Genomic DNA, 22,824 nt, shown 5'->3' with positions numbered 1-22,824 from the left:
TCTACACCAACATGCATCTGTACAGTGAAGCTACAATTAAAAAAAAACAACACATTTTTGACAGTAGGGAGACTGCAGTTTGCGTCTAAAATGTGAAACTTTGAGTGTTATGTTCAAATAGTGAGGGAGACATGAAGGCTCCTGCTGATATCTTTTGATGCCTATAAAAGACTTTTATGGAATGAAGCCTTCAGTATACAACTACTTCCTCATCCTTTCCGGAAAAATAAAACTGTGAACAACGGAGGCCGAAATCTCTTACACTGAATGTTTGGAGTGCACTGCTGGACTGAGGTCAAGCAAGAACATCAGAAATCCTAAAAACATTTCTCATAAAATCATTTACCAAGTCACGGCTGATATCGCCTCAACATTTTTTAGATTTTGAAGAAGATTTTTTCTTTCAATTATTTATCCATCTATTTTTATTGACTAGAATTTAAGTCTTCTCTGAATTGTAAAACTTATTGTGCAACACCTTGTGTTTTTAAACACGTTCCTAAACTGAATTTAACGTAACCGTGATCTCAGAAGCTTTTATGTGATAACAATTAATTATTCTGTGACCACGAATCATTAAAATTCCTGATAATCTGCTGGACCTGCTCAATTTATTACTCCTTGTATACTTTTAACTCCCTTTCTGGTACTACATTCGCCTTTGTTCAAGTTCCTACTACTTCCTCTAGATTTTTTTTCTTTTTCCTAGAAAACTGGAAATTCAGTGTTAATTCAAAGAAAAGGGACATCTTGAATCATTTTTTTTCAAAAAAACTCGTTACACTGAGCGCATGTATTTTTTTACAGAGTTTAAAAGGGTGAGGAAATGGTGTAAAGACTGAAGTTAAGTTATGAGATACTCTGACTTTTTAAATGTTAAAGTCACAGATGACTGGATTTCTTACTGTCTCTCTCTGGACTAACAGGAACAGTGAGCAAATTAAAGCGAACAGGAAACTCAAAAATGTGATTCTAGCATAACTGTTACCGTGACAGTCAAACACACTTCCAGTCAGCAGCTGTAAGACGGTTACTGTAAGCACGGTTCAGGTGTCACAGTAAGTTTTTCTTTCTCTCTCTCTGTCTGCTATGTCATCGTTCCTCGTTCTATCGTATTTCCTCGAGTGTTTTCTGCTATATGGGAGAACCCCACTGCAGAAACTCCTACACACCATACAGTCAAGACACTGCAGTGGTGACAGTAAATCTTATCCTGCTGGCCGGCTGCCAGCTGCAATTAACATGAAAACGGGCCCTTAATTAGATTTGTTGTTTTTTTTGCAGTACTTCCCATCAGTCGGTAGAGAGAATGAGGTTGTCGTGCTCGTTTCTTGGGTTTTCTACACTAGGAAATATTTTTCAGGGTATTGAAAATTCCCACAGAAGTTTGATCCGTGACGATGGCGTCTATGTTGCAATATGACATGACGTACAAACTTGATAGCTCCAACTCCAAAAAAAGACTGACTGGACTGAAATTTTCCTGGAGGTTAGTTAGACTGACACTGCTGAGTTGACATGAGTAACTATCTTGACAGTTATTCAAAGAGAATCTACGCCTCAAGGACTAAACTCACCCTCAGAGAGAGCTGTCACTTACACACCGTAGAAACATGCAACAGAGCAGTTATTGGACTAGTTCAGTCACATTCATCACCAGTCACGAGCCAACATTATTTCTGTTCTCCGCCGGCGTTTCCAATTTACCAGAACTGTGTAAAAACACAGAATCATTGCCTGTAGCCATTGTGTTCATTCCCTGTCTTAGAATTCGACTTCACTGCGGTTAGTCAGCTTACGGTACGAGGCAGGCAGAGGGGGGGGGACGTGATGGGGGAACTGTAAGAAAGGTGCAGTCTAGGAACGTAACTCCAAAGAGAAAAGACAGACACATTTGAGCTTCTGTCACTATCGTGGTGTAACCAAGTCAGCCGTGTCACAGCTCCGACTCAGGTTCGTTCTGAGCTTGCATCAGCACGTGTTGTCATCGAATACTGTAACGAGGTAGTTGGATACGGGATCAGCTCCGGGAACGAATGCGTCATCACACATATTTAGTGACTCTCCTCATGAAATAAATAAATATCACCTTTTTATTATGGGGGGGGGGGGGGGGGGGGCAAAGTTAGTCACATTCTCCAGCTGTTTGCTGTTAGACACTTTGACAAGGTAACACACTGAATTTCTTTTCTTTTTTTTATCTCAATCCATCTGAAGCTTTATATGGCGTAAGTTTTACAAAGAAAACTACCTCTCAGCAAACGTTTGACCCGAGAACTGTTAGTATTGAACTTGTTAGAGTCGGAGTGTTTAGTTTGAAACAAACAAATCATATTATTGTTTTTATGCCAAATTTTAAAAAAAGGTGCAAATGTTATTCATCTCAGTTTATATTGACATTTCTGCTGCTTTCATTTGTATAATATTAATGACATCGGACGGGAAACACGTAGTTGGTTACGTGCAGTTGTGCAATATCATAATTTAATTTCGCATTCGTATGCAGTCCCCCGCTGTTGTTTTTTTTCATTACTGGGTTCATCTTTTACAGAGTTTGTAAAACTATTAAAACAAACATGGATTATTTCTTACATATTGTTACAAAAAATTGCAAAAATAAGATGCATATGGTCACAAACAGTAACTTTGTTTTTAGATTTTGACTCTTGCGGTCTTTCTTTAAAATGCCTGTAAGACCTGGTGTCAGTTTTCAAAATTAGGCTGATGAGCAACGAGCCTCATTTGTGAACTGTCCTGGCACGTTAGAGGTCCCGTGGAGTCAGCCTGTCAGATGCCACGTGGTAAAATGCATCGGATCAGAAAATGAGGCTTGAAACAACGTGTGAGTTTTTTTGAACCGCTTTGTCTGGATGTGAAACGTCTGCGCTGCGCAATCGATGATGCTCCTGTGATTCATTGCTACTCGAGGGTTTCAGGTGACTTTGCTTTCATTCAGCAGCGATGTCTGAACCTCTTTCCATGGAAAAGCGTGTGAAGGTGTGTATCACGTGGCTGAGCACGCATTTGCAAACTCCGAAACAGACCGAAGTCAATGTTCTCCTCCAGTTTTCAGTAAGTGACAGTGAGTGATTCATGTTGAGGGATCACTCAAAGACAGATTACAGGCTGAGCCTTCAGTGGAACGTTGTTTGCCTGCAGTAAAAGACATATAAATGGGTGTAGTGACACTGGTAATGGGTCTAAAGGTGGGTGAGGTCACTGTATTTGGTGATCGGTAAAGAGGCAATAAAGAGGTAAATCCTTTTAGAAATGTCATTTTAACTGACATCTTGGTTGTCGCTAAAAAAAAAAAATTGAAGGAATTTGATCCAGTTGTTTTTATTTTTAAAAAAAAGTGGTCTATGTTTTACAATATAAGAGATGCGTTGGTACTAAAATTATAGAAGTCAAGTTTATTCTTCAACTGTCAGAACAATGTTCTGACTGTCCTGCAGTGTTAAAATTCACCTGTAGTTTGATTAATGGTCATTTTTTTGAAAACCTGCGCTGGTAAAACATGATCATCAGACATGAAAACGATCCAGAGATGAATCCTGCTCTCTTCAACTTTTTTGCAGCATGTTACAGGATCAAATTGTCTTTTATCAAAAATAAACTCAACAAACCTGCTTAAGAATACTGGACAAACTCAGTGACAATAATATGTTCATATGAGCAGCAGTTATATATATATATAGTTACTTGTTCACTTATCATTTCAGTCGAAGATCATTTTAGTCAGCGTGTTGCTGGAGGTTCTCTCGGGAGAGTCCTGGTTAAATGAGGCTTATTTAAACGATATGAATTATCTCACCATCATAAACCGCACGGCAAATATTTAGTGACTGGCTAAAGTGATAAGGAACTTTCCTTGAATATTGATGAAAAGGTGACACTTTAATGAGTGTCACATCAGTTAATCATTTGCTTGTTCTTGCTTTCAGTTTGACAACATCGTTCAGCCCAAATAAAGTTAAATGCGGTCATTGAGGAAGGATTTTTATCCTGGGTAACATGAGAAGGGTCATATTCTCTTCCCCATCAGAGTCCATCAGGTTACTGTCATTTCACAGTAACTAACTGTACTTGCTGACTTGATCCGGATTGAGGAGTCTAGTAGCGCCATCCAGAGGCAGAGATACGCACGTGCACTCCTAGTAATACAAAAGCTGCGATTCCAGGGGTGACCACCGAGTGTCGCTGTTCACACAGAGCGCTTATAGTAAGAAGCTGGCAATATGACGTCACCTTGTATCACAACCATATGAAGAGGTTTTATATACATATATCAATTAAAAAAGACCATTACTGAATGGTTAATACAGATGAATATTACATTTATTATCATGGAACTAAAAAAATATATGTATAAATATTCTATTCAGTGTGTGTCATTGAGGAATGGTATTTAATCTAAAGTTGCATGGAGGGAGAAGGTTTAATATTAATGAGAATGGGTGGTGGTGGGACGCACACACGCACGCACACACACACTCAAGGAGTGTTATGTTGCGTTGCTCTTTATGATCTGTTCCAAATGCAACTCTGAACCTGTTTGACAAACTTGTTCAATAAAGAAAGTAAATTCCATGAAGATGATCCCAAATGATTTCCCAGGACAGTTGGAGTTTTTTTTTCCCCCCTAAATATACTTATATATTTTTAAATCCTCCCCCCTCTGAGGGTCTTCCCCTTGCTCAGGTCCTCCACCAGAGGCCAGGTAGTTTTCGGCTCAGTGTCTCAGTGGTTTCTAGGACTGCTGTCTTCTGGTATCTGCGGGAGCCCCCCTCCCAGTTTGGGAGTCACAGTCTCCAGTTCTCTGGTTCCTCTGACTACTGGCACCACTGTTGCCTTTACTCCCCACATTTTCTCCAGCGCCTCTTTGAGCTCTTGGTATGCATTCAGCTTCTCGTGTTCCTTCTTAATGTTACCTTACGCTCGAGGCCGACCTTCTTCTGTTAGTCGTCCATTAACATCACGTCCAGTTGGTCACCCATCACCATTTAGTCATTCTGACTCTGTCAGTCACACTGCATCTTTGCCTGGTTGTTCTCCACCACCTTAGGAGGGGTCTTCAGTTCTGACTGTTCGACTAAAGCTCACACTCAGCGCAGATGTTCTACAATATGCTGGCCATTCCATAGACGCCTCTGTCCACTGCTACTCTGTGCTGAACTGTCCTCGGTCTCGAGCCACCTGGTACTAAGTTCCGGCTCTTGCGCTGCCATGAGTGGTGCCTCTGTGCCGTCTTTCAGGCCATCCTTCTCCAGCTCCACTGGTAGGAATTCTTGGTATCAGCCACTTCCTCTCTCTGGTGGTGGTATTACATGCTGCCCAGGGGCTTGTGCCTCCATGATGGTTCATCCTCCGCATTGTCAGGATTCTGCTGCCAGAGGTATTCATTTGACAAGTGACGAGAATTCAATATACACACACATCTGTTTTGGAGTGAATAATTCAGGATACTTTGGGTTCACTTGGCTCTGTCTCTAATAATGAGACTAAGAAGACTTATTAGTTTGGAATTTAGTCAAAATCTTTTATTTTTGGTAGCTCAGTCATATGATTCTTTAGCAATAACTTGCAAGCCAAATGAAAATAAACTATGACAGGCAACACACAGCATTTAGATCATAAAAACGCATTACTACAAATCCCTATTTCTCCATTTTTTGTTTGAGGACCAAACGTCAGGTAGGAGCATGGAGGCTGCCCGGGCGGGGGCGTGTCGCCACACCTCAACCCTCCGCCAGCAGCTGCACACCGCGACGCTGCGAGTGGAGGAGCGACAATCACCTGTAAACAAGCGCCGACCGCAGTGCTCTTAATCCTGGCCCACCGGCCTTCAACACCACCAGCACTGGTCAAAAAGCTTCCGCCACCCCAGGGACCAGACGGGCCTCGTTAGTTGGCGGGATATGGCGAGGAAGACTTCATCCAAAAATGCCCTGAGAAGTTTGTTCTCCAGGAGCGAAGCCAACCTGGACAAGGAGGTGGATGTGGATGAAAACCGAGAGAAGAAGAGGTTTAAGTTCCCGAGGTTCACAAGAAAATCGAGGAGCAGCCCTTCCTCGGAGAAGCAGCAGGTGCTCAGGTATGTCACTCCTGCACAGTCGTGGTGTGTGTGTGTGTGTGTGTGTGTGTGGGGGGGGGGGGGGGGGGTCCACGTCCGCGTCCGCGCCTGTGAGTGTTAATTAAAAATAAATAGCCTACAGCTGTGCAGCCAATAAATTCAGCTGGGGTAGTGTTCCTCCGCATCCTCCTCTCAGAAGAGTACAATGGTCAGGTTTCATGCCATAGCGGCCATTGAGACATGTCGTTGAACGGTAAACTATTTGACCAGATTAATTACGGCTTCGTTCCATTTAGTGTCCTTCCAATGAGTCGGGTAGTATGCACGGGCCCAGGCTCACCTAAATGGTCCAGGGCCCTAATTAAGGTCTAGTAAAAACTAGTTGGAGTTGAGCAGCACATGCATGTACAGCCTCCAAAAATACTTAAAAAACCCCTCAAAGAGGTAAAAACGGAAAAATATCCTATTCAGGTTTGGGATTTCTGCAGGACTCTTATTGTTTTATTGTTCTTTTATTAGTATTTTTTGTTCCTACGCCAGTAAAGTGTGATGGTTTGGATGGGTGCTTTTATGTACACTTCGAATTAGCATCTCATCATGCAGTAGTAGGCTCTTCAACTGCCTGTGCAAAAATGTCATTAACTGTAATTCAAGCATCATGCCAAATTTATTTCCCTTACTTGACTATTTCAGTTGATGAAGACTCAGACAGCCGGTGAGGACACATCTGTACACAACTGTTGAGCCTGTTCTCTGTGTGATTATGTAACTGTGCAGTTATAAGAGGCATAATGAAATACAAAGCAATATTAAATAGCTTTATAAAGCTTGCAGAATCCAGCAGTGCTGTGTTTTAGTGAGGTAAAGTTCTGTTGCCATTCAATAACATAAGTCATGTACTTCTGATATTTATTATATATCCATCCATCCACCCATCCATCCATTTTCTTCCGCTTATTCCTGTTAAGGGTCACAGGGGGGGTGGAGTCTATCCCAGCAGCTACGGGGTGAGAGGCGGGGTTCACCCTGGACAGGTCACCAGTCCATCGCAGGGCCGACACATAGAGACAGACAACCATTCACACTCACAGCCACACCTACGGTCAATTTAGAGCAGGGGTGTCAAACTGGTCCAGTAAAGGGCCGTGTGGCTGCAGGTTTTCATTCCAACCCAGCAAAAGCAACACCTGATCCAACCAATGAGCTGTGTGGACACTGCTTGATTGATTTAAGTAGATTCAGGTGTTGCTTTTCCTCTTTTGGAATGAAAACCTGCAGCCATACGGCCCTTTACTGGACCAGTTTGACACTTGTGATTTAGAGTATCAATCAGCCTCGTCCCCTCTTGATGTCTTTGGACTGTGGGAGGAAGCTGGAGTACCAGAGAGAACCCACACAGGAACAGGGAGAACATGGAGACTCCACACAGAAAGATCCTGTGCTGGAGCCAGGGCTCGAACCCGGAGCCTTCTTGCTGCGACAGTGGTGACCACTGCACCACCGTGCTGCCCTTTATTATATATATATATATATATATATATATATATAGAGAGAGAGAGAGAGCCTTTCATGAGCTGTCTTTGATAGTTTAGGATCTTTCACTGGTTCACTGATCTTTCACACAAACACAAAAATAAAGATTAAAACGAGGGGGAAAATATCAATTTAATGGTTGTAAAAACTCTGTTGGAGCTCCATCTGACGCCGCCTGCGGTTGTTCTTACAGTGAAGCAATAACCTCATTATGGTAAACAAACCACCATCTGGAACCTGCGATATCACATGCTCATTTGTTTAAAAAAACCAACCAAAAAAAACCAACCTGGGTAAAGGTTGTCTCCTCCTGCACAGAGGATATCAGTCTTTCTGAAGTACCACCAATACAAACCAGTGGCAGGAAAGTTGGGTGTTGGTGAGACGATGAATCTGCAGCCGTGTTGGAAGTGTCTTTGTTGTGGAACTGTTTTGAGTGGAAAAACAGCAAACATGCTAAAACAAAAATAACAATGAAACTACATTTGGGCACACTGGATTTAGAGATGCACCGATCTTGAAATTCTGGGAAGATGTCCAGAAGTCCCTCTTGCTGTCCTTCTCTCCGTTTTCTTTGCTGATAGCTTGGCGACACTCAACAAGGCAAACATGGCTGACACCAATATATGGGGCACATCTTGATACAATAATTTTATATTTTGAAACTTGGTTTTTATTTTCTTAAACCTGATTTTGACCTGTAAGTTGGATTTGCTTTGTTTTTGTCAAGGTATATTTCAGGAACCAGTATCGGTAGCAACAAGGAAAATATTTATATATTTATAGGACACCCAGCCTTAAACGTTAGTGCATACTTAGAGGACAAAAACCAAAACCTTAAACTCTCATTTCAGTGAGAAGTATTACTTTTTTTTTTTACAGTAAACACCGTTAGTACTGCAGAGGGTTTACAAACTTCTGTAGACGCAGCACTCAGGGTGCGCATATAGACACAAGTGACGAGGTGGCAGCTACACAAGTCACATGCTAAGACAATGTAGTCGTTTTGTCCTTTGTGTGTCTTACTGAGTGACAGCTCATGTTTGCACAGTGAAAAAATAAAATGATGGGCCGACAGCACAAGAAACACCTTGGCACACAAGGGTGCAGTTTAACCTTGTGTCAACACTTTAGTTTTGTTTAAAAAAAAAAAACACCTCAAATTCTTCTTATCTGTTAATAATTTGTATTTTCATGTGTAAATCATGCGGTAACTTCATAATTTATCACAGACTTGATAATACTAATGAGATGTATCATATAAGTTAGTTAGTTGGTTCCTCTAGAGGTGACTTGCAGTGTCAGGATTTATGTCTGACATTGAAGTGGAGTTCAGTTCAGATGTAGATTCAGTCTGTTTTTGTTGTTAGGGTTTTACTGTAAAACTTGGTGCAGGATTTTTATCGGCCATACAGATTTCAAGATTTCAGGATGTTTGAGTTATTTTGGCACCAGCCTATTTGACGGAGTTCGAGGTGAGGTCGAAGTCACATCGGACGTACTTGGAATTCCGCTGTAGGAAATTACAGCGGAAGCACTCAGGTTCTCCTTTCACCCCATGTCAAACACACCCAACGCTGCAGTGTCTTATGAAGTTTGTTGTTTTCCTGAGTGGAGTCGAGGATTTATGATACTGTAGTGAAACCTGCCGCTCCACATGCCGATCACATTGTCATGAAACTAACAGAGAGAATCACAACCCACACACAGACACACACCGTCACTGTAGCAAAGGATACGAGTTGGCAAAATGGGCTGCATTGTGAAACCTGTTACTTCTCTCCAGGTTACAAAAACTGAACTTTACACACTTTTACCCCTCAATTCTTCTCACAGAAAAGAGAATTTTGATGTTCAGCTCCCCCATGTTGGCAGTGAATGTAGGAAGTAATTTGCAACAAATGTTTATTGATGGCGGTGCAGTGGTCAGCGCTGTCACCCCACAGCAAGAAGGGTTCAGGTTCGAGCCCTGGCATGTTTCTGTGTGGAGTCTCCATGTTCTCCCTGTTCCTGTGTGGGTTCTCTCTGGTACTCCAGCTTCCTCCCACAGTCCAAAGACACCAAGAGAGGACGAGGCTGATTGATACTCTAAATTGACTGTAGGTGTGACTGTGAGTGTGAATGGTTGTCTGTCTCTATGTGTTGGTCCTGTGATGGACTGGCGACCTGTCCAGGGTGAACCCCGCCTCTCCCCTGAAGGCAGCTGGTATAGGCTCCACCCCCCCACGACCCTTAACAGGATAAGCGGAAGAAAATGGATGTTTATTGATGAAAGAACTAGAATTGTGATTGTGATTTTTGACAAATTGTCTGCTGTTTTACAGTGTTGCCCCACTGAGTTTTTAGGCCAGCAATGACAGGAACATTGAAGACCTGAAAAGAAAAGAGAAGAAATAAACAGATGCACGATCGCAATTTTAAATTCTAAAACAGTTTTAAAGTGTTTTGTTTATTTTATTTGTACTTAATGCAACACAATCTGACTCACAAGGGCGAGAGCAATACGTGTTCTTCATACAAAAACACAACATACATGTGGTGACAGGTGATAAAAGTGTAGTTCAGTTGATACAGGAGCAAACAGTTCCTTTGTATTCAGCTAAAACCCGTGCAGCCCTAAGTGTTGTCATGCCTCAGCACTTGGCTACAGACACTCAAATCTCTAGTATGTCCTCTTAGATCTTTTGCCTTTCATTGTTATGGCTCTTGAAACATTTGGAATTCATGTTCAGGAGGTATATTGCTGTTATTGTGCTCATTTTATTGACTTGCCAGTTTCACGTCTGTAAAGGTGAAGGTTGTTTTGTCAGTAAAATCAATGACATACTTAAAGTAGTTTATTCTTGGCTCTGATCCTCGGTTGAGTATGGATATTGATTGTCAATGGTAAAGAAAAGCCAGCAGACACTATTCATTAATTCAACAAATCATTGAAATTTACTGTAGTATTATAGTCATGTGGCTGAGAGCAACTCTGGAACTTATGATAACGTGACACCACATGTGTTTCTGGGAACGACCCTGGGGGAATTATTTTATTCACATTAATATAAGAAGCCTCTGTAGAGATTAGAACAACACAGTGAATCTTCCATTAAATTGCATTTAAAACCTAATAAAATAATCGTTGCATGACTAAGTAGTCATGAAACACTTCCTTAATAGACTGTAACACAGCTCCTTGTCTGTCAACTCCTTTTGGCCCCGGTTATGCATATTTAACAAGCTAACACCCATAGGCAGGCACTAAAACAACACTGACACACGAGGTTAGTGGAAACGGATGGAGACACAAGAAAACTTTGAATTTTAGAGGAAAGAATCATTTCTGTGTCTCAAGACTTAAATTAGAAGAGCACTTAAGGTATGGTTGTAAACAAAAACAAATCCAGTTAGCATGACTTGTTAAAACCCTCTGCTTATCACAACTGGTAAGTCTCACTACCATTTGACATGCTGCTAGCTTAATAACTGAAGCATTAAAAGGACAATTTGCTGTTCAACCACACAAAAGTTGAGGTGACAGCTAGCTAAGTTGTGCTTATAGCCACAGACAAGAGATGGTAGCTTAGCTTCTTTCAGAGCACTGCTGGGAAGATATCAACTTTTTTGGCTAACCTGGAAGTTAGCATCACTCTGTATGTCCCTTCTTTTTGTGTTGGATTTTTAGGTTATTGTTGCTGAAAATAAGCTGTGTGGAAAATGTCTAGCTTTAAGTTTCATTGTCATGACGTTTAACTTCTACAATCTTGCTTTGACACTTATTAGCAGACACCAAGTTTTTTTTAATCACTCGTGAATTCTTTGAGACTCAGAAATGCAGCATTGTGCCATAGAACATATATAGAAATATCTCAAGCCAGAGTGAACCACAGACCCTTATTTTACACATTTAAACAATGTTTAACAATGCTGACTTCCTCTGGATTTCCTATTAAGCCTTCAGCAACAACAACAACAAAAAAGAATGCATTATTTACAAGCACTTCAGTTAAAGCCTTTTAGGCAGTCAAATTAGCCTACAGAAATACAGTAGCTCAATGCAAACTTGCAGCCATTCTCCACAGACGCTGATGCACACATGAAGCACAATGCCCCGCTCAACTTTTCCCTCCCGCCTGCCTTTTCGTAACACAGACACACATTGTTATTTTCCTGCGCAACCCGAAAAAGGCCAGAAGGTAACTGACATTTTTCAAGGGCAACTTCATCCATAACGACATTCATAAGATACTTTTTGACATGGAGGTGTTACAAGTCCACACAATGAAAGGCTTGTTCTGGTCTCGTTTGTGATCACAGGTAAACGCACAACACCAAAAGAGACATAGATGATTCATTCTCTCCTCTGATAAAAACAAAATGTGTTTGACACATGTTCTTGACAGATGGAAAAGGTGTTTGTGAATGAATTCATGCTGATGCTTTGGAAAATATCCAGCAAAGTTTTATTGCATTTTGTACAGGTAAGTGTGCCTCTTTGGCTTCTTGCAGGCATGCTTGTGTGCACAAGCGCCAGATTATAACAGTATCACCTCCCAGCATGAGTACAGAAAAAGTTCAGACCCCTACCCACACTCAGCAGATGAAAGTGTGCACGTTTACCGGGTCAACTCATGTAAACACACGTGGTTTCTAAGTGTGTTCCTGCTGTCAGCCTGCTAATGTTTGCTTGACCTCTTGCTTCACGTGTCTTGAAGTTGCATGAAGCAAAAACAGCCAGTTGATAGAAAGTGACCTTTGTACCGTTGGCTGATGTGATGACAGCTCAGGACTGGCCATCTCTCGACATTTAACCCACTATTAAGCAAGGGACCAGTGCTGGAATTTAAACAATGATATAGGGCCGCTGTATAAAGACAAATATACATCACATTTGTACGTACTCAAACACATGTAAACATTGTTTGACTTCTTTTTTCCCCCTTCTTTCCAAAACATCCACAAATCACATCAATAAAATTTGAAAATATGTCAATATTGACCATTGGACTGATATCCCAAAACAATGACTGTTACTCACACTTCAATTTTTATTTTTATGGTTATGTGAGTTCACAGATTGTCTTTTTCTGAAACAACAAGAGGAGCCTCCATCTGCTGATGAATGCTGCTTGGTGCACTCGTTACTTCTTTTAATGACAAGTTGTTGTTGAGATTATATCAGATATTGTTTATGAAAAGACAGTAACGCTGCAGTTAGATACTTACTCATGCAAGTTCAGCAACCTTATCATCTTATCACTATTATTATTAGACTGAATTTGTTGGAGGCCAAAATGCTGCAACATACTGCACGTTGGTGTTACATCAGCCACTGAAATAAACTCACATATAATGACATTCACTCCACACAAAAGAAACACAGAACCCTGTTCTGAGAAACACTGTTTAGCCGGTTCTTACCAGCATTCCTCAAGCACTGATTTATAGTTTTATTTTATGATGAATCATATCCTTCCCTTTGTAAAAGTACTGAATTTTCTGCACAAACGGTCCCATTTTTGTTCGTGGGTCAGCTTGATTATCAAACTGAGATCTTTCTTTAATAACATTGGTCTGTCTTTTAACTCAGTTAATCATCAAAAGGCATTCATTTTTTAAAATATTATCACACCTTCATAAAAATCATGAAACGTTTGTCAGATCTCTGTGTAGCTCTGAGTTAACACAACTTTGAACAGACGTAGTTTGCGCTGACGCATTTTCTCTCCTCAGTGTCGCTGAGCCCTCGAACGCTGTAGAAGATGCGGATATCTGGGCCGACAGTGTCTTCGACAAAAAGAAGTCTCTCTATGCCACCGCCCCCAGGTCAAAGGTCAGTTAAGATGTCGTTGACTTCTCTACACAGGGTAGTTATTAAAAATTATGATCCTCTGTTTTTTCAGCTGCAAGGTATATCGACCGGTGCAGTAAAACAGGAAAGATGTGTGACAGGAAATTATCAGAGGAGATGTGTGTTTGTGTGTGGTTTTGTGTGTCTGTGTATACAAAGGGTGTGTTTCATTAAACTACATGCCCACATGACTGTTCCTACTTTCAAAACAACAACTGTGTGAAGTTCGGTGCAAAGGGATATGAACGATGAATGCTGAATATAAAAGATCGCAGTAGTTTAAGTTTTTTGTTTTTAATTTTAAAAAAAAGGAACTGCATACGCAGAATCCCTCCGAACCTGAATCCCTCAGGTTAGTTAACAAACTATCTAAGCTCAGTTATTTGTTTTACTCCTTGACAAAGACATAATCCTCCATATTTTCTTGAAAAAAGTACAACAAAAAACTATTACCTTGTCAGGAAACACAGCTTTTTGAAACAATTCTCAGGCAGGTTTATTGTAAAAAAAATTGCCACCGACACAACATTTCGGTGTCATGTCGTCTAAGTGGCGTCTGTTCAATAGTACTTGAACTGAAACTCACTGTATAAACATAATAAAGTAATTGGAGTAACTTAGTGATTGTCCTCATGTCTAGCCGTCCTTTCAATCATCATTAGGGTTTAGTGATTATATAGAAGGACCTTTATCACCACAGTTATGAGTCATTAAAGTAGGCTACTGTTCCGTCAGCCCTGCCCTCTCGGGCCGGATGGATGATCGCCAAACTCAGAGCTGCCCTGAAATTAACTCACATCTTTCTGTGTCAGTTAAGGTTGCTGCTTGAATGACTCCCGCGGTAAGTTATAGGGTTAGGGTCAGGGTTAGGGTTAATGTTGTGTTCATGGTGAGGGGTCACGACACTGGTCAAACGCCAGATGAGTTCATTATGTCTGAATGCGTGTGCTTTTCAGTTTTATTCAGTTTCTAAACTAAAAAAAGAATCGCGGCAACGTGGCAACCGCTGAAAATTGTCTTCTCTCTCTCGGATGCTTGAGTTGACATTATATCCCCTGTGGCGACAAATGTCAAACATGTCATTAAGCAAGTATGAATTAAAAATCTCAATTGCCTTTGTCCTTGCAATATCAACAGTCACTGGCGTTTAGCAGTGAATGATGATCAAAAAACTTCCCTTGCAGTGTTTAAAAGACAGAGGTAGTCTGATCTTGAGTAAAGCCTATTATTAGTAGTGATATTCCATCGTTGATGCACATCGCTGCTTTGTTTTTCATATTAGGGTTGTGTTCACGTGTCTGTTCAGCTCTAAAGGTATTAGAGCATAACTACATTAGTCACGGTTACCTTTGGGTTGAAGGTGACTTCATCGTCCCTGCTGCAAAGCTATTTGAGGTCTTCCTCCTCCTCCTCATCTTTCTCTTCCTCCCCATCTTCCTCCCAAGGGGGTATTAATTGCATAATTATATTGCAATAGTTAAATCCATGCAGGTGACCTGGATGGCACTTGTTCTCTCTAGAGGGCACAGTTTTATAAATAAAAGTAGGACACACACCACAGCACACCTGGACTAAAATACTTTAACAAGGTCAGACTGGCGAGGTCAGAGGTGCCCAAACTTTTTCCCTCTTGGGGCCAAAAGCAAACTCAATGTATGTTGCAGAATGGTACACAAGCTCAATTAGTCACAGTAATCGACACTCAAATTTAAGATTTGACATAGAACAAAAACACGTGACAACAAATTGTATTTTGCAAGTAAGACAAATGTACTACAAGATAAGAAATTGCAGTTCATGACCAGCTGTAATGTATGACTGATGTCCTGATCAAATGAGAAAGAAAAATCACAGTTGGGGATGCTGTTACTGTATTTGAAGAGCATTTTTACTTTGGGGAAAAGCATTATCAGTTATTTAGAGTATACATTTTAATTTTATTCTTATATTAAATATTACTAGTGGCAGTAGTCTGGCATTGAATCACTGGAGGGGATGATTTAACTGATAACGATTTCAAAGTAAAGTTCCAGAAATCAACCATGTCAAGAACGACATACAATTGAAACCCATGCAAACCAACAGCACAAGACCATTGATATTTAACAGGAACAACGTTGACGTCTAAAAAGCCACAGCTCTAAAGATAGAGAAGGGGGCGGGGTATTTAGGGGTGTATAAAAAGTCAGTGTCTCCGTATGGTAACACGGTTGTGCGTTCACCTGTCACACAAAGGTGAGCTGCTACACAAGTTCATGTCGACAGGTAGGAATTGTCTTCCCATGTTGTGAGTGACAGCAGAGCAGCAGGAGTATGTAGTGTATGTAGTGGTTCTATTGTCTTAGTAGATTTGACAGAGATGCAGGAACACACTTTCTTTCTCTTTCATTCCCCCAGCAGAGGGCGCTAGAGTTCCACTAAGCACCGGCTGCCTCCTTACCTGACATGAGTCCCTACATGACTGGAGATCTCTGTAACAAACCATACAGATAGAAAACAGAAGTTGCCGCTGTTTTTTTGTCCAATTGCTGAAGGTGGTAATTTGATAATATTTTGTGTCAGCTATAAGTGAAACAGCCCGTGTAACTTGTGCTAAACAGCGCCCACTATTGCTGTAACTGGGACTTGCAAGAACAGTAGTAGTGCTGAAACAAAAACGAAGTAGAGTCGTTAGAGTCATTCACCCAAAACTTCTGAGTGTGTCGTTCTGGCTTCATTTATGTTTAAGAGCAGGGTTACAGCAACCACCACTGAACCGACTTCCTCTGGTTGGCTTTACGTCTCAACTACCCTCCACAGAAGGAGGAATTTCAGCAGGCACACCCTGCTAAGAATCTGACTGATTGACTGTCAGTGACACGCGACTTCATGTTCCTTCTCCAGGGACATCAAGGCGGAAATGAAAAGAAACAACCCTTCTGCAAATACTCGCCAAATTAAGTCACCTAAATAGCATCTTCATTATCTTTTCAATCAGTGTTTTCAGTCTGTGTTATTCTAGGACTTCACCCAAGACGCTTTCATACCCTTTTGTCTTTTTTCTATTGTCATGACATTTGTCTCGAACAAAACAAAGCTGCAGTGTTTCAAGGTTGCTTGTTGATTTTTGTCATGACTTCAATAACTCAGAGGCACTCAGACACCTATTTTTTTTTCCAAATATGACCCTACAGACATAGATAAGACCTTTTTGTGCTGTGAATATTGGTTGCTGTCAGTCTGGGATGAGCTGTAGATTAAAGATGGAGGGAAGTCACTAATTAAGTCTGTAGCGCAGTAAGCCTTCCAGAACTCAAGTTTTGACCCATAAGCCGCCAAAATTAGCAGATCGTGTTCTTCTAGTCTCTCCTTTCTTTCAGGGTGGAGCAGCTTGCACTGCTTGGAATGAAGGCAGGGCGTTGACTCTTTTCTTGTTTACAGTTCATAAAACTTCAGACCTGTTTGGGAATAACTTTTCATTGTATAATATCCTCATTCTTTCCTTTTCAAAATTAATGTTTAAAAGTCTCCAATCAACCCTTTGGCAAGACCTTAAAAGAATGCTAATAGGTGTCTGGTATGCGTGATTTGTTGTATGTGTTTATTTGTATGAAAAGATTGTTTACTAATCCCAGGGGAGCACTTCCAGGTATCGGTGTGTAATAATTTTATACAAGAGCAGTGTCTGCTCTATCTCTCTTTCTTGCTCCAAGGCTAAAGAATTCAGCTACTCTGAGACCGATCTACGAAAGCCCAAAAAGTTTGGCACCTTTTCCTTTGGTCTGAAAAAGAGGAGAAAGAAGGATGCTGAGGACGTCTCGAGGAGCTCCTGTGGACTCGACCGCCGCGGCATTGAGGAGCAAGTGGCGGTAACAATCTTTTTGTTCAAAAGCGGATTTATCAGTTCCCAGTGTGTGTCTGTTCCTCTGAATTTTCCGAATCCTGGGATGTCTTTTACCTCTTTAAAACACTTAAAATGTATTTCTAGAGATTTTGGAAAGTCTCTTGGATCAAATAATATTTGCTTTCGCGTCTAAACTGCTAGTAAAGAAATAATCTTTTCAGTTTTGTTTGTTTGTTTGTTTGTTTGTTTGTCAGTTGTTTGCTGAATCGCACCAAAGTCTGTGGAAGGGTGAAGCATTGACAAAGAAAGAACCTGTTCAATTTTGAGGCATATCTATGAGACCGAACATGTCCTTTAGTTTTTTTTTGGGGGGGGGGGGGGTTTACACGCAGGAGTTTGACGGAGGTCTGCAAGATCCCCCTAGTTTATTAATTGATTAAATCTGTTTCAATTATTTTAGATTTTTTAAATGTATGTTTTTCTTTTTATTTTGCTTTCTCTTTTGTATACGCTGCATTAACATATTTTACTTCTTTTTTATGCAGGAAATATTGTTCCAGATGGTCTTGCATATGTTGGTCATGCTTTTATCAAAAAATCGTACACAAATGTGGATGTTTACCTCTGTGATCGGTAGTTAATTTAACTTCTCTTTCTAACAGAGTCCTCTGGACCTCAGTCAGATGGAGTTGGATCCAGCCAACACAAAGACCATGGTTAGCATGTCTCAACCAGAGCTCAACACCAGCGACACTTTTGACATCCCTTCTCCTCCTCCTATCCCCACCAACCAGTCAGAACCCTGGGTCCCTCCCCCAAACCAATCCCAGTCAGCTGTCACTCAAGACACCCAGCCAGAATCCCAGCAGCCTCTGACAAACAGCTCTGACCATTTTGAGCAACTAGAGAAGCAACAAGCGCCGATTGCAACTATTCCTGAGCTTCAGCTGGACTATCCAGCTAGAACTGGGCAGAAGGAAAACCTTCATGTTCCTCATGCCTTATCTGAAACCAAGTCCAATTCATCAGCCTGGTTGGTAGAGACCCCCTCTGCTGTTGATATCCAGACTGCACCAATCCCTCCAGAGATCCCGCCCCCAGAGATGCCTACCACCTCAGATTGGGAAGCAGCAGCAGTAGTTTGTGCAAACATTGTCCCACGTGAGGATGATGTTCTCCAGCAGTCGGACATAAAACCCGACATCTCACTCATTGAGCCCGCCAGTGTTGCTCTACCACATCGTCAGTGTGATGTCTCAGGCACAGTTAATAGTCTGACTCTCAGTGGTGAACCCAGCACAGCGTGTGATGCTACTGTAGAGACGGCCCCAGCTCCTCTCCCAGATAACTCTGCTCTCACGGGACAGTCTCCTCCTGTCCATCATGAGGAAATACTGTCTCACACTGAGAGATCTACTCCTGAAACTGACAAGATTGGCACCACAAACCCAGATAGTAGTAAAAAGAGCACTTCTCCTGTCATTCAAGAAGCTGTTTATGGAGCTTTGTATGAGTCACTGTTCCCCCAGAGTTTTAATTCTGAGATCATGTCATCCTTCTCAGTCCTTCCTTCTCAAACCTGTCCTGAGATACGGCATGTCACCCTCAAATCAGAACCTGTTCTGGTTAAAACCCATGATGAATATCACATGGAGACCAGTGTTATATACTCCCGTCCCTCAACTTCGCACAAGTTTGAGACTCACAGCATGGATGAGTCTGTTGGATGTTCAAACGTACATGCTGACTTCCATGTGCCAATTTCTTCAAGCGAAAGTTGGAGCACGGCCAACAGCTCTGCTAGAGCTTCTCCCTATGAGCCTCAGTACTATCAGAGCTTGACCCCCCACCATACCGTTACTGTCTCTGACACTCAGACAGATCCAGATACCCACTGTGGATCTCTACCCTCCTCTGCCACATCAAATCCTGAACCTAACATTCCTTATTCATTGCCGAGCCACCTCCATTCAGGGGCGAAACCAGACCGCTCTAGCCCTTTTGAAGACACTGTTGGGTCTGTGGCTCCAAACTGCGCCCCTCCTGTTCCTGACAATGTAACGTCCCAAGGGACGGATACTCAAGTTACCGAATGCAAGCGCAGAGTGATCCTAGTGAAAGAGTTAGTCAATGACAGTACAAGGGCTGACCTCCCCTCTGCTGTGCCACAGAGGATGAGTGCTGTGAAAAGTCTTGAGATGAATATCGACATGGGGAATGCTTCTGCTCCTTCTGGATTGATGGAGGAGACGCCGTGCAGCCCAGCGTATCTGAGCGTTGGATCAGATGATGGCAGTGCTACGGAGGTCTATTACAGCGCTGAAGAGGACAATGCGGAGAGTGGGGATGAACGGCCGTACGAGACAGAGGCCCGAGAGGTTAATGGACTGAAAGAGGTTGGGTTTTGTGAGAGTTTTCTCCAGCAAGAGATTACAGACGATGGGACAAGCAAGGGGGATTTAAGGGGTGAAATAGTTCAAATGGAGGGTGAGGGAGCTGAAAATGCTGAAGAGGACAAGCGAGAACACCTTGATCCCCAAACTGAAATGCAACTATCACTAAGTGGTACGAGAGCAGAAGCTGAAGTGCCCAAAACTGGAATATCTGAGATTCTTACAGGCTGTGGTGGAGGATATCAGCAGACAGAGGCAGTAGCCGAAGTGTTGCCACAGATGAAGGAGGGGGAGGAGAGAATGGAGGAGTTACCGGCCACACCGGTTCAGCAGGTGAACATGCTTTCGGAATGCGAGTTGGCTCCACCCTCCAGCAACCCTCAAGGGCGGGGGGAAGGGTCAGATAGAAACTGGACCACGGATGTAGAAGACCCCCCTAACAGAGAGGAGCATCAGACGCAATATCTGTCAGACAGTTTTGAATGCACACCTGCTCCTTCCTCCAAGCTCGTAGCTGTATTTAGAGAGGCAGAGCAGCAAGTTCCTCTGTCAGCAGAGAGAGGAGGGCAGAGTGAAGAATGCTCAGATTCCAACATTTACTCTTTAAAAAGTGCAGCCTCAGATAATTCAGGTGTAGCAGAGGTTGCCACGGGCACTTTGACACGCAGCGCTGAGCTGCAATCAGATGCTGAAGACCTTGAACACAATAGGGCCTCACCGAGTAGTGAGTGGGAGGATACAATTACTCAGAGCTCTGACACAAACAGGACGGTGCAAGAACAGGTGGCAGTTGTGCTGTCAGTGCCGAACGCAGACACACGCCGTCCTGATAACGAAACGGCAGGGGCGCCACTGGAGGTAAAGGAGCATCAGGGAGCAACCGAAGCTGAGTCACCAGGGTGAGTGTCAAGTCTTGTTTCTTTTGAAGCAAACCTTTAATTACAGCTTGAAATAGAGGAGTCCAGGGCTGTCTTTGGAGCACAAATGAAGCATATAGTCTCAGAATAGACTGAACAGGTGAGTGTGTGTCAGGCCTGACCAGCATCTGGAGAAAGTGCAACAGATAAGTGTGTAAATGGTGTCATGTAGGTAATTGCTGCCTTTATAGCTACCTGAGCTCACATCTGAACCACTTAGCCTATGGGAGAGGTTGGACTCAAATAAACTTTGATGGTCTTTTGGTGTAAAGACATCAGCAGCATATAGGTAGCCATTACTTTCTCAGCTTACCATGTGATCATCACATAAGGCCCCAGTATATGTGAGGGCTTAAAATTCCCCCTGATGGAAAAAAAGAAGTCAACACTGGCTAAGCTGTCCTATTTACCAACAGAGCTGAGAATGCATGTGGAGCCTTGAACACACCCTTGTTAATGCCCCACATGCTTGATGATATAACCAGGGATCAGTGGATGCAGCAACCTTTTATTATCAGATACCTTTTCGCTAGCTTATCCAAGCTTATCCATTCACTCACGCACACACACACACACACACACACACACACACACAGACCTCATGATCCACACACAGACAGTTACTAATAGAAAATATAGGTTCAGCAATCAGTTGTTGGGGTGCTACAGTCAGCAGATATGGAGTGTATTTACTCAGCTATTACTTTTGGGAATCTACGTTTATAGTATATTGACCACATAGATGGACAGGGAAGTGGAGTATGATGCCAGAGGGTTTCAGTGCATATACCTGGATGTTGTGTGACTTTTCTTCTGTCATTAATGGATATAAACTGCGCAGGATCTCAGCAGTGAACCTTTAAAGCCTATAAAGGATAAGCCTTGCATACTTTAGTTTTCTGTGCATACCATCCAAACACTATCATGTATTGACTGTATAAGAATTACGTAGATGGGAGGAACAGCTTCTTGTTTAAGCTACAGATTCCTAATAAAAACTGAACATTACAACTCTCATGAGGGAGGAATCGTTGCAGGACCGATGTATTTAACAACCTGTGAACAACCCGTCAGTGCTTTTGCTGATGGGTGTATGTGGTTGCTTGGTGCAGGATCTATGCTCCTCCATCACCGCCTCCCTCCCCAGCATTCTCTGCCACCTCCCGCTCCTCAGCCTCCTCATAAAATCCTCTGTCACTCAATGTGAAAATAAAATCACACATGCCTGTCAAGAACGAATTATAGCAAAAAAAATATAGTGTTCAGTAAGAGTGTGTCATCGCATTTGTGTCAACAATGTGTCTACACTTGCAGTGCTACACCTTCCACTTTTTATTTATATAACAGGTACATGTTGACATTGCAGCATCTTTTTGTGGTTTTACTTGAAGCTGGCGGTTTTATCAAGCATTCTGATTCTCAGGAAGCAATGTAGCGCACAAGTATGTGACCAGAAAAAGTAGTGAGAGGGGGAAAAAAGGGGTTGTGCTCACACTCTGATAATGTGAGGGAAAGTTGAAGGAAGCTGTCTCTTTTGGGGCTATTAGCTTTGTTGTGTCACATGAGGCAGTTTGATGCTCCCAGATTGTTCCGCGTGTGTGAAGTGTCAACATTTGCAGACGGAGAACCTGTCTCCTTCTCTGCTCCCTCAAGACAAGCGAAGAGATATCCCAGGAAGATTTGGTGGCACCTGAAGTGACACAAAAACATCAGCGTCTGTCTATCATGCCGCAGAAACATGCATGTTAAGATCTGGAAACTGTTACGCAAAATCCTCTGATTAGTGTTAGAACTGGTCCGAGTATTGCCATCTTTATTAAAGAGCAGGGTTTTTGAAGTCTAAGATGGTGGGCCTCCCCTTAGACAATGCTTGGAACAAGACACCCAAATTACTCTCTAACTCTCTGGATGCCTCTATAGGATCAGTAATATGTTATTTGATCCCATAAACAATCAGCTATATCACAAATCTAGCTAAATATTGCAATTTTACATAACTATACATAAATATACATCAGACACATGACAACTGTCTGTCCGGAGTAATTTAGTTGTTTCTGAGTCTTCGGAAGTAGAAAAAAGGGGTTAAAATTCCACCAATCTGCAGCATATCTTTAACCAAACAACATAATTAGACTCACCTCCGTTCACTGAGATTCCCCTGAGACTCTCTTTACACCACAAGATGGCAACAGAGTATCCCAAGTGTAAGACAGACGCTACAACCAGGCTGTCCTGGTCTGTCACCC

General features: G+C 42.1%; 1 protein-coding gene across 2 annotated transcripts in view; it reads left to right on the top strand.

Moving 5' to 3' along the window:
• Nucleotides 1-22,824, top strand: part of crybg2 (crystallin beta-gamma domain containing 2) — a 47,674-nt gene that overhangs the window by 1,139 nt on the left and 23,711 nt on the right. The window contains exons 1-5 of one of the 2 annotated variants that reach the window (XM_086194025.1): nt 5,265-5,395; nt 5,682-6,094; nt 13,325-13,424; nt 17,135-17,290; nt 17,928-20,557. In XM_086194025.1, coding sequence (XP_086050151.1) covers nt 5,919-6,094; nt 13,325-13,424; nt 17,135-17,290; nt 17,928-20,557 — 3,062 coding nt within the window. In that variant the 5' untranslated portion in view covers nt 5,265-5,395; nt 5,682-5,918. Of the gene's footprint in view, nt 1-5,264; nt 5,396-5,681; nt 6,095-13,324; nt 13,425-17,134; nt 17,291-17,927; nt 20,558-22,824 lie in introns of those variants that run through there. The other variant, XM_086194024.1, reaches the window with a different exon arrangement.

Source organism: Aulostomus chinensis, chromosome 22, assembly GCF_037954235.1.
Source record: "Aulostomus chinensis isolate RoL2024-O1b breed Wild chromosome 22, RoL_Achi_v1.0, whole genome shotgun sequence".
In the NCBI taxonomy this organism is placed as follows: Eukaryota; Metazoa; Chordata; class Actinopteri; order Syngnathiformes; family Aulostomidae; genus Aulostomus; species Aulostomus chinensis.
The sequence above is the reverse complement of the archived record's forward strand: the minus strand, read 5'-3'. Positions and strand labels throughout refer to the sequence as shown.